General features: G+C 37.0%; 2 protein-coding genes across 2 annotated transcripts; one reads left to right on the forward strand and one right to left on the reverse strand.

The window, feature by feature from the left end:
* The first annotated feature begins 62 nt into the window (after nucleotides 1-62).
* On the forward strand, nucleotides 63-3947 carry LOC135633967 (eukaryotic translation initiation factor 5A-2-like). The gene is made up of 6 exons (XM_065144015.1): nucleotides 63-264; nucleotides 383-526; nucleotides 2804-2926; nucleotides 3005-3061; nucleotides 3135-3209; nucleotides 3628-3947. The coding sequence occupies exons 2-6, from the start codon at nucleotides 404-406 to the stop codon at nucleotides 3727-3729; spliced, it is 480 nt and encodes a 159-aa protein (XP_065000087.1). The 5' UTR covers nucleotides 63-264; nucleotides 383-403; the 3' UTR covers nucleotides 3730-3947.
* Nucleotides 3948-4300: 353 nt separating this feature from the next.
* LOC135632518 (uncharacterized) lies at nucleotides 4301-5027 on the reverse strand. Its single transcript, XM_065141132.1, has 2 exons — nucleotides 4710-5027; nucleotides 4301-4678 (listed from the first exon to the last, which is right to left on the reverse strand). Exons 1-2 carry the CDS (start codon nucleotides 5025-5027, stop codon nucleotides 4301-4303), a joined length of 696 nt encoding a protein of 231 aa, XP_064997204.1.
* Nucleotides 5028-13002: the final 7975 nt, after the last annotated feature.

Genomic DNA, 13002 nt, shown 5'->3' on the forward strand with positions numbered 1-13002 from the left:
GTACTCCGCACGCGAGGAGATGCTCCGTCGCCATCCCGCCGCCCACGGGCGCCCGAGTCGCATCCGACGGCTTCATCTGCCCCGGACGTGACCCGAGGATTAACCCGAGTTTAATCGAAACCCTAAGCCACGGCTGGGATCCGAGCCTCCTCCCCTTCGCCGCTTGCGCTATTTAAGCCGCTTCCCGCTTGCCCCACGCCGGCTCCTTCGCCACGGCTTCCCCTCGGCATCCTCTTCCCTCTTCCCCTCCCACGTCGACGGCAGGTAGGCTAACCTGATTCCCCCCCTTCGATCTCTCTTGGATTTGAATTTTTCTGTTTGCATCGGTCGACTGAATGATCCATCGAGTCTAATTTTACCTTTGTTATCGATTTCGATGTAGATACCTCTACCTGGAATAATTATGTCGGATGAAGAACACCATTTCGAGTCGAAGGCCGATGCGGGGGCTTCCAAGACTTATCCGCAGCAGGCTGGAACCATCCGCAAGAACGGGTATATCGTCATTAAGGGGAGGCCGTGCAAGGTTTGCTTCTACTTCATCTGATATGCTTCTTTTAGTTTGTCATCGTTTTGTTGGGTTTCGTCATACGCTAATCGTCCGGGGATGAGTTTTTGTTTGGTCTCGTTATAGCACACCAGTTCAGGTTTTTTTTGGGATTAAAGTAATTTGTGTCTTAGATGGAGCTCTTGATGTTTGCTTTGCTTTTCCTTTAATTGGTCATATTGAATTATAGATCCAAATTCTGTCCATCGTCCTACCTACTCGGAATATGCTTTTCTCAAACCTTTTTTGGAAAGACATTATTGTTGTTATTTTCGAGGATTGCGTTTTCTTTGTCGGGGGAATTAGGTCTTGCTTGATCTAACAATGACACATTTTATGTCGGATATATATGATTGTACTATGTAAATTACACTGTGTTTAAGAAACTCTTGTCTTGGGTGTTAAGACGTAGTTGTTCCGAAATTTTGCATTTGAATTTGCTCCTGTATATGATGATAACTAAGTTGTATATTTAAACGCTTTTATCTACATTAATTTATGCAATTGAATGATTAATAGTGTATTTTTCCATACTCCTTCCTCTAAAATGTTTCTTCAAGACATGTAGAATCAATTTCTTTTAATTTAACTTTATATGGTGAAATAGATTTGTGATGGCTTCTGGAATAAGTTGGAACAAGTATGATGTGTTAACTTTAAACGAGATATAGTTCAAGAAGGTAATGAAATAAGAATAAAATCAATATTTTGCATTTGTTATGTAGTTGAATAACTCTAATAAGTTTTTTGTAGAATAAAAGCTGGTTTGTTAGGACAATCATTGGCCTATTTCACTTCATACATGCAAAAGTTGATAGAACTAATATCGATTAGAATGTTGAGGGCCCAGGAGAGCCACATCTCGAGGCATTGCCCAGGAGCAACTTTCTGAAAAATGACTGTGCCATACAAGTAGTCAATGTACCATGTACTACAAGCGCATATGTACGCACATAAGTATATATGCACAGTACTCTTTGAGAAGTTATTACTATGATAACTATAAGTAGATGTAAAAAAAGTGTATCCAAACAAAAATATATTACCATCGATCATGTTCTATAGTACAAATCAGTATTGTTAAAAGGATCTCGAGCAAGTCAAAGCAAGACTTGAGTGCCTCAATGGGGTCTGGCCAAGGCACCATGAGCTGCGTGTTGCTCAGACAAGTACCTCAATTGGGCTGCTAGGCATCCCAATCACTTGCGTGGGCTAGCCTAGGCATCGGCCCAACACTAAGCTAGCCTAAACCTGATCTTTTCTTGCTCTCTTCATGCAACAGTAGCTGGACCTGCAACTTGGTACAATGCCCAAACCACGTGCGGACCCATATGCAACCGCTCTCCCACGATGTAAGCATGAGCATCATCTAGTTCCGCTTCACCTTACGCAACACCAGCTTGATTCACGTGAACCCAGGCTCATGCCTCATGTAACCAGGTTTGGCACCCAGTCCATGCATGTGGACCAATGCATGAGCTTGAAGTTGTGTGTTACATGGTGGGTCTGAACCCCCTCGTCCAAACCTGATGGTCTATCTTAAACATTTCAAGCGCCCATGCCCATGCCTATGCTATGTTCTTTCAACATTACCAGCCTTCTATTGTTACAAACGTCCAATACCATTGGTCAATTCTTCTCCTATCTGTTTTTTTCTCTTCCCTTCTTTCCTCTTTCCTCCCATCTCTCTACGGGCTCCGCCATCACTGCCACCCTGCTCCCTCTTCTCTTCCCTTCAACATCTGTTCCAGGTGACTGGACCCCTCCTTTGTTGAATGTATCAAATTGAATAATAAATTTGTTTTAGGATCTTAAGGTCACATCTTAAAGTTCATTGCAACAATTGTCATCTTTAATGTTTTATAAGTTCATTCGTATGCCTTTTAACAAGAATTGTTGGAATCAAAATGTTATTCTGAATCTTGACTAGAATCTACCAAGAGTTTTGTCCCCTTGATCGTTCGTCTGGCTTGCAGCCATATGTATGCATATAGCCTGCATGTTTTAATGGACTACATAAGACGGCCATATATATGCATCCAGCCACATGTGCAATCATACCAGATATTGATGCCACATAAGGCTATATGATGCAGTCATGTTATATGTTGCTTTCTTACAGTGTTATCATCTTGGAGCTAAATGATAGGAAAGTGATTATGTGCTGTTAAGTCCTAGTATCTTTGTATTTGGTTTGGCCTTGCGTTGCTTATCTTCTAGTTCATGATTTGATATGGTTTATCATTGCCACACTAGGTTGTAGAGGTTTCGACCTCCAAGACTGGAAAACATGGACATGCTAAATGTCACTTTGTTGGTATTGATATTTTCAATGCCAAGAAACTTGAAGATATTGTCCCATCATCTCATAACTGTGATGTAAGTGGCTTTTTTAGCTTTTGTGACTGAATAATTGTTCTCTAAGACTGTCAATACTGATTTTACATTAAATTGCAGGTTCCCCATGTCACTCGTACTGACTATCAGCTTATTGACATATCTGAAGATGGATTTGTATGACCTTTTAATATTTTGCTACCATCTATTTTGATTGGTTTAATCAATGTTATATATTGGACGATGGCAGGTAAGTTTGTTGACTGAAAATGGTAACACGAAGGATGATCTGAGACTCCCTACCGATGAATCCCTACTTGCTCCGGTTAGTTTACCAACTATATTTACTTCTATTAACCTGGAGATTATGGCCTGTTAAAGTGACTTTGGCTTTATGGTTACTTTTTGCTTGTCTCACCTTCTTATTCTCATGCTTATATTTTATATTTTCTGCAAGCCTGCAAACCTGTGTGCATGTTTATTTTTAAAATTTTAATTTCTTGTGTGTTATGTGCTTTTGACTAGCCTAGTTTATTATCAAAGCATGACTTTCTGGAATCCTCAGATCACGAAAGTGGGAATACTACTCTCAGAATCTAAAGCTGACCATGTTCTAAACATTCACCAACACTTATACACCTATTGTCTCATCGAGTTTGTATGCTAGCATTAGTATTTCTTCATTGTTCACTTGGCTCCTGTATTCTAGATTTTTTGCTAACCTGAAATCTGTAATGATGCAGATTAAAGATGGTTTTGCAGAAGGAAAGGACCTGGTGGTGTCTGTCATGTGTTCAATGGGTGAAGAGCAGATCTGTGCACTCAAGGACATTGGCCCCAAGTAGCTTACCTGCATCTATTTGCTGCCTTGTTTTTTTTTAGCAGTGGATTCTGTAAGCATAATGGAGCCATTTGAGACTTCAAGAACATATATGTCATGTGTACCTACTCTGCTCTAAAACTGCTTGATCTGCCTTTTCCCCCCATAAACAAGCTCGATCTTGTTGGACAGTAGTCCAATTACCCTAAAAAACACTTAAATATGATGTTCTTATTATATTCATCTAGATATTGTAACTGCACACGTGAGCAATGTTGGCTCTCATGTGCTAATTGTCTGGGTTCTTACTCTTACGTAATCTTGCATATGAACCTCTGTATTTTGGTACTGTATCAAATAGTGAGCAACCTCAACATGTTATTTAAGGATAGGCATTCTGTTCGGTAGGTTCAGTTGTTCATTCATTGCCCACCAATCCTGCAGCCATAACTGAGAGTAATAGTACTGACAGTGGCTATACATTGCCCCAACTCATTTGATGAATTCAGGTATTCTGGTCGCGGTTGTGCTACTACACTAGATTGCAATTGAAGTATCAGTTCCAGGTATGGTCAACTGCACAACCTTATTTGGTTTCAAACATGCAAAGAAAACTTTGGTTCTGACGCCATATCTACTGCATCATTACTCTTTCTCCAGCTCGATCGAATACCAGACTGGCAGCTCTCGAGGAAAGTGCAGGTGATAATTGTATCGAGGACGACGAGGAGGGAGTGCATGCAAATGATCGAGAACGCTTCCCAGATGACTGAAACATGCAATGTGCCACCCACGCGGTATGGCCGTATCACCCTGTACTGAAACAGTGCTTCGATGCCCGCCATTCCCAGACTTGCAGGCAGCGTCAGCGTCATGGCTGTCGCCGTTCTGCCTTTCACAAGCACGAGGGCTTTAAGAATCGAGAGATGCCCGCCGCTACCGTCTGTGACGGAGATGACGATGGAGAACGCAAGCTGCATTGCGGCGAGGAGCTCCGCAGATGATCCGGTAAACGGATGCTTTAGCTGCGACCAAGAACGTGAGGGTGAAAGGGAGAGTAGAGACGAAGGTGAAGATGGACTGCGAGAGCTTGATGTTGACGAGGGAGAAGAAGCGGGACGGAGGGAACCCGGCGGCGTCGAACAGGAACGCGAGGCGCGAGGAGATCGTTCGGAGGACGGGGGAAGAGAGGTCGAGTGACTGCGCCAGGAGGGTGGCGGCCGAGGCGGGGAAGACCAGGAGAGCAGCGGTCGAGGCGAAGGCCTGGTAGCTCCGGAAGAAGGCATGTAAGGATCTCCTGATGGTCTTGGAGGCTATGCCCATGGCGCAGAGCTATGTCTGCCCTGCTTCCGGAGGTGGAAGAACTACTTGAATGCGGAGGGTGGCATGGCATGGCATGGAGTTTTGCCTTCAGCTCAAGTCTGGAGTCCTTTTCCTTCGTCTGGGTGCAGGTTGGTCATGATGCGATACAGGCCTGCTACTGAACTAACGTTGCAGCAATTTGGCGTGGCTTCTACTATCAGGAGTTTGGCCTTTTACCTGAGTGAGCTTTGCTTTATCTCCAAGCTCTTATTAACCACCATTCACTAACTTGAAGCAGTGCAGGTTTCCGGTAACCTCAATGAAGATGGAAGAGATTGGAGGTGGGTGAGGATGCTTATAGAAAATGTGAAATCTTTTACTGGATTGAAGCCTTTTGGAACTTTTGAGGATGTTGCGGCTGCTCGCATGGTCAGGTGGCAAAAGCTTCCCAATTACATTGGCAAAACGCAAAGGCTAATTATATATTCTTTTATATATTTAGACTCAATTAGTATCATGATTTTTATATTTTAAAAAATTATATTAAAATTTTATAGTTTTGAAAGTAAAATAAATGACTTCATTTATCATAACGGTATCAAGTGCACTGATGATGATGATGATGGAGAACATAACACGTGACAATTGGAGAATTATCAAATTTGTGAAAGGGTAAAATAGTTATTTGAGTCATTAATTAAATAAAAAAAGAAAGGTGTCATTAGTTGCCCTATCATCACAAACTTAGTTGGTTTTGCTTAAATTGTACGGTACCTTTGCATGTCCATCGTCTCCCCAAAACCTTTTATGATTCCATAAGGACTTATAAAAGAAAATACGAGTTAGAGAAATCATACGGTACATTTAAACAAACACTTGATAGAATATATAAATTATAAATATAAACTTTGTAGACTCTAGACGACAGACAGTCGTACAATAAAATATATAATGTGGTCTACTATGACAAAAAGTCCTCGTAAGTGTCTACTTCACACTATTATGAAATAATGCAACAAACTAATCCTATACAATACATAAAAGGCCCATCCAATTATAGTACCTGAGTAGCTTTAAGGTGTTGCACTAACTGACAATCTGCACTACTTTACGGAGCTAGAAGGCTATCAAAATAATTACTTGGATGGTCTATTTTTAGATAATTTTACCTCTACATGATGATTTCATATAAATTTACATGACTAAAAAACTAATCAAATGAGACGTCAAGCTTCCTACAAGTCCTTATTGTGCAAAGAGAATAAAATTAAAAGTCACATATGTATACAAATATTACCTCAAAGACCCTTTGTACAGATTTGTCTATAACATTATCTCTCACTTGTTTCTTTGATGTCCTTATCGAAATCTTTGCGAATACTACATCTCTTCATCTTTCCTAAATTTTCAATCCTTTGCTTTATTAGCAATGCATCTCCATCAGTTTCCAACTCTTTGTTGTTTTAACTTGCTAATGATTTTGACTTAGTAGGGGTCGGTTAAATTGTGTTGGTCTTTGTTAGTTCTTTCATATCTCTTAAATGAAAGAAAGAACATTTCTTATTATGTGCTAGTCTTTCAAAAGTCTCACTTCGCTTGAACTAGGTGGATGTCTATTAGAGGCTTATTAAGCATCGCCTCATAAACTTAAAAGTTTTTTAGGTCTTTCCTCTATAAAATTTACCCATCGATTCCTCTTCTACTTAATTGTCACATTCAAGAAAATTTACATCACTTTCACTTTTAATTAATATTTTGTTAGAAAATAAAGTGAACAATCTACTCTCGGTAGAATCGATCACCATTACTAAGGATTTAAAAATTATTGTCTTCCACAAAATCTTTTCAAAGAGTCTTTGAACATATGTAGAGCTCATTTACTAGATAAATAAAAGAACTAAGGTACTCAATTTTACTCATTCTCTTAAGGGTTATACTTCATACATCAAGTTGATTACTACCCTTTGTCTATTCTTTGCTCATACTTTTGAAGCACCCAAAGTATTTATATTCCTTGGGTTAAGTTAGCTATTGTAATTCAATCTCTTCATTACCATTAAATTTTTGAAATACAAGAAGTTTTATCCAAAAAGAGCAAAACTTTGCCTCGACTTGGACCAATTCTCTAATAGTTTTGGTCACCTCTCGAATTGTACCGTCTTCTCTATTATTTTTGCTGCCTACTTTTCTAAGTAGAAAATGTACAATATCATGTATTGCTTACTCCGTTCTTTAGTCGAGCACTCCTTATTAATCTATAGTCTCTCACTTTCGGTTATTTTGATGAGAAGCACATCAACACCAGTCCTATGAAGTTTCCTGGCTTTTGCTCTTTTGTCGTGTCTCGGTACTTGGAGTTTACCTTTGTATTCTCCACTTTTTGGACCCCTCTTCATAACTATGTACTTTTCCTCTATGAGAGTAAGAGATCGATGACTCTATGGAAGTCTCACTATTGTAGTATCATGGCATTGTCATGCCATGAATTTTACTATTCCTTGCCTCACATCTGTGTTATTTTCTTTATAATTGATAGATCTATTTTTGTGGCACTATGACACTCCTCTAAGTCTATCTTGATCATAACTGATGTTCAATTTTGGGTAACTAAGTTCCTTTAGACTTGTCATCGCTTTTTTACTCCTTGTGACCACCTACTTTAATATACTTGTGTTCTCCGAGCAGTTTCCCTTGGTTAATGAAAAGATAGACTAGAACTCTTATGCATACCCTCCGTCATCATGTTGTAAGACTCGCGTCAACTCTATTCTCATTTACGTGCTTGGAAGTAATGTTCTCTCACTCAGCTTTATCCTCTAACTTATCAAGCTCCCTCAAGCGAATATGAGCTTTAGAGCAGCCCAAGTCTTCAACTATCCCGATTATACCTTTGTATGATCAAGTCCCTCATGAGATTTTTCTTATTTGTATTACATTGTCTTAAACTATTCTACCACGATTTGCTACACTATGTCGCATTCTAGTGACATCTTTATTACATTTTAATCTTTGTAGGATGAACTTAGACTATGATCTCTCCATGTGTAACCTCTGCCAACATATCATAAGGCCTCCACCATTTCTAATTATGTTTACTTCTTTGGTAATCAATATTTATCCATTCGCTCTTAGGTCACACACAAACGAAGTGCAACCTTAGGATAGTTCATCACATAATAGCTCTTGAAGTCTATCGATTTTGCTGAAATTAGTGTGTATTGTTTAGATCTTAGGCCCTTGCCTCGTACATAATTTTTACTATACATAACTTTCTTTGCAATAATTTGAATGATAATACTATGACATATTCTTCAAGAGTATCCACTTTCATATCTTTTTACCATATAATAATGTCTTATGATCCTAACTTTACTTCAACAAGTTGAGTCTCCTTAGTCTCTTCGTCAATTGCTTTGTTGAAATAAGATATATATATGTCTCGAAGCTCCCTTCGACTTTAGTACCATACAAGATAAGTCCATTTTATCTAAATGAAAGATTCATGGAACAATATGATTTTACTTTTGCTTCTATAATAGTTTATTTCCTTGACCTCTATCCAAGAATAGCTTCGTGCCTTCACTTCATGTTCTGTCTTCTATGTCAACTCCCTTCATATGACTTAGACACTTCACTAAGTTCCACGTAAGTTGCTCTACTTCTTGGTTTATATTAAGTTAATGCTGGCTCTCATGGCCATCATTCGATGGGTCAACCCTTTATTGAATCTAATCTTCACAACGACTCTAAATGTATCTTATTTTGGTATTGCATATGGTCACTCCCTCACTTGATCTCGTAATGCATCCACTAATATATTACCTGTGTGAGATCTTACAAGGACTCATCGTTGCTCGCTCGATCCATTGAAGCATCATTCGTTTAAAACCTTTAAACGAACAATAATTCTACTCACCAATTCAAAATGGAGCAGTATTCATCGGACCAGCATCCATCTAAAACCTTTTAACGAAGAACAGTTCTGCTCACCGATTCATCTGAAGAACAATTCCCCTCTTTTAACGAAGAACAATTCTTCTGCTCACCCATTCATCCGAACAACAATTCCCCTCACCGAAACAACAATTCATAAGAAAAACAACATTCAAAGGATCAGCTGCTACATTCAGAAAACAGCATTCAAAATATTGCTCATAAGTTTGCTGCTGCATTCAAAAGACATGAAAAATAAGTTCCCAATACAGCTGCAAAAGTCTGTTGCTGCATTCAAAAGATCCGAAAAACAAGTTCCCAATACTGCTCAGAACACTAATACATTTAATTCACAGACAGACTCCCAAACAGTTGTCCGACAAACTGTGTCATGTCCAAAATGACCGACAGTATTCAAACAATCATTGCTGCAGAGATCTGTCAGCTTTACCAACCTTCGTTATATTCTTCTAACATGTAAATAGCAAACCGTAATAACGTGAATTGAAGCGAAAGAAAGAAACCCTAAATTGGAGGATGTTTATTATTGGCACTGATATCGAGCTTGAAGTCCACTCTCCACCCACCACTGGATCACTCACATACTGGGGTGAATCAATAGCAAATGATTCAGGCTGTGTTGCTGTTGCAAAAAAACCTAGTTTTTTTTTTTTTTCCTTTTTTCAGGACCGTTAGTGGTACGGATTTTTTAAAATTATTTTATAGGGTTTTTTTTTTAATTGAGAGTTTGTGATTAGTAACTGATTATATTTTCTTACTAAGATTAAGGAGATGACTATAAATATCATGATCCGAGCTTGGTGGGCTAACTAGTCTATCAACTTCGTTTGATCTAATTTACTAATCAAAATGCTTAAGGTAAAGTTGATAATAATATACTCATCAGATCCTTATAAGTCAATCTTAATCTTATCCACTTTCGACGTGGGACTAATCAGGGGTGTTACAATAAATATATAAGAAAGTACTTTTTCAACTGTTTACTTTTATCTTCACATTCTTTCATAAATAATTTAAATAAAATATAATATGTCAATAAAAGATAATAATTAAGTCTCATTTTCTACAACAAACAATAATCAATTATTTTCTTATATTTTCTCATGCCAATTACCTCAAGTTTGTCACCATAATTCTAAGCAAGTATGGTATCCAATTAAGGAATCTATCTTATTCTTCTCCTTGATGATCCTAATGTTAGACAAGATATTTCATTAAACTTAATCAACAAATTATCCTGATTCTACTGTTAGGACAAAGTATTCCATTAAACTTGATCAACGAATCTCGATATATATAGATTCTCTCTATTAACTTGACTCGAATGCATCTTGATGGTTGACTTATGGTGAGTTTCCAATATGATTGAATTGAAGCTTTCATAATAAGTTATTTAGTTGAGCATCATACTTTAGTATTGTTCTAAAGTTTGAGCACCATATAATTGAGTGTCGTTCTAAAGTGTAACTTTGTCCAATTTATAATTGGTCTATCAGTTAACAAATGTAAGCATCTTTATCAATCTTTATTACTCTTCAAAATAATTTTTCTAATATCAATCCTTCATACTTGTTCTTTAAAGAATCCAGGAAGCAAATGTGTAATAGCCTCCGATATACCTTTTTGTTTGTCACTAATGGGTAGCAACTCATTTGAATTGTTGAGTGAGTTGTTCAAATCCCTAACTAATAAATTGATAAATCAATTTTATTTATGTATCATTGTTCTTCCTCTCAAATGTTACATAGACAAATGGATATATTTGATTATTTGGGTCAATTCGCACAGTAAACAATAAATACTTTTTTGATGTATAACTCAAAATGACATCCATCAAGGTTTATAATATAACGTACACGGTAGGAATCCTTCATTTAGTGCAGCAAAGTAAATATAAATTGTATAAAATATATTATTTTTCTCAAATTTCATGACACATGCTCCCTAAAATTTTGCTACATATCTCCTCCTTGCATTAATTCCATAATAAATCTTATTCTTCCCTCTCAACGCTTGTGATTATGCTCAAATCTTTATTCTTCAATTTATATATTTTGTATGTAAGAACATTCAAAGCGTTGAATTATTGTCTTTAAAGATTTTGTTGACCGAGTAGAATTCATTATAATTTTATTATAGTAATTTTATCGGCCAACCATAGTTAAAGGATTGTGATCTTCCACATGAATATTCTATATTTATAATTTTCACTTTTACAGTTAGTTGCCTCTTCTTGTATTTTTAATTTTTAATGCATATATCATCTAGTCACATCTGGCATAGCACATTATCCTGATGTTGTTTGTATCATTCTTTACATATTTAATTATCCTGATCTTGTTTGTATCATTCTTTACATATTTAAGTTGTTTGCCTTTCATTATGGCATGTTTGTCGAGGGCAATATAAAACACTTCACCATCAAAACACATTCCAAGCTAAAAATCAAAATTATTCATCTCAGCTCTAGCATTAGAGTATAGATATAATATTTTATTATCATTTTTGTTATCCATTTTGACACCAACTATTACTTCTTTATTATTATTATTATTATTATTATTATTATTATTATTATTATTATTTTCGTAATATGATTATAAATTGTCTAGGTTGATCTAGTGTGTGTATAACTCAAGTAAAATCTTCCTTGTAAACCCGATGCTATTGATCAATTTTTTCAATAATAACTTGAGAAATCGATATTTAGTACAGTGATTTAAAATAAAATAAAAATAAGCACTCACCCTAGTTTTCTACGTTTGATGATAATTCGATAACAGATTCTTTTTCTTGACGTCTCGTCCTTATCTCTTGTACACCCTAAATGGTTCAAACCCTAATGAACTAAATTATTGCTCAGAACAAACAGACTCTCCCTCTAACCCTAAATCCTAATTATGAGTTTTCAATCAAATTTATAATTGATTAATGATATTTTAATTTGAGCAAAACAAAATAAAACGAAATAAATATTGAAATTATATTTTCGATTTCACGTTGATCGTGTTGTGTTTTTCTCAATCTAGCTGATAACATTAGAGAAAATGAGATCATTTGTTTCACTTTTAAAACTATAAAAATTTTAATATATTTTTTTTTATAAGAATCATGATCTAAATACCAAGATAATTTATAATTAGTCCCAAAAAAAAAGTAAACACATGATCATGTCACATTATTCATCAGCTCGTCTGGTAGATGGACATCACTTCAAATTCCTCTTAGAATCACAGTGAGGTAAGCACTAGCATACTTAATCACTGCATGCATGGGATTAATGATATCCAATAAGTCTTTTGAGTCGATCTAACACCTCAATCCACAGAACTGAGCCAAGCTGAAGCTGGTGGGGCAAGTCATGTGCAAAGTAGACAGAGTGAACCGAGACATCATGGCAGAAGAGAGAGAATAAAGTGGATGGAATGAGGTTGGTGCCCAGTTCCATCAAGCATGTTAATTTTGGCTTAGCTTGAGGGGGAAGACATTTTGTCTTGCAATTATAAGGTAGGAAGGCCTTTTGTGGTGGGAGATCAATCAGAATGGTACTGGTCCTTGATACAAAACAATCCCACTCTCCTTCAATAAATGAGCTAGGAGCTGTAGGGAACAAATGGAATGGATACTTTGCTAGGGTTCCAAGTTGATGTGTTCTTTTCACAAAAGCCACAACTTTCCCAGCCTTGCATTCTGCCAACCTTTTTAATCACATGAAATCTACTGTTTCCAGTATTATGAAGCAAGCAAAATGTAGGATGTGTATTGGTAGTCCAGTTACTCACTCTAGGTTTTACATAGAACAACAGGGTTTTCACTGGAACAATAACATAATTTCAGTCTTATACTGTTCTGGATCTATTGTGTCCCCATTGCTTGAAAAACTTGGAGCACAAAAAATTTCACAAGACCAAGCAGCTCTGAAACAAGAAGACATCAGATTCACTTCTGGATTCAGACTGGAACAATCAATACTTCTGAGTGGATTTCTGATGGTGCTGGCTAAGTTACTGAAACAGTTCCAGCATTGACTTCTGAAACATTT

This window comes from Musa acuminata, chromosome BXJ3-3, assembly GCF_036884655.1.
Source record: "Musa acuminata AAA Group cultivar baxijiao chromosome BXJ3-3, Cavendish_Baxijiao_AAA, whole genome shotgun sequence".
Classification (NCBI taxonomy): Eukaryota; Viridiplantae; Streptophyta; class Magnoliopsida; order Zingiberales; family Musaceae; genus Musa; species Musa acuminata.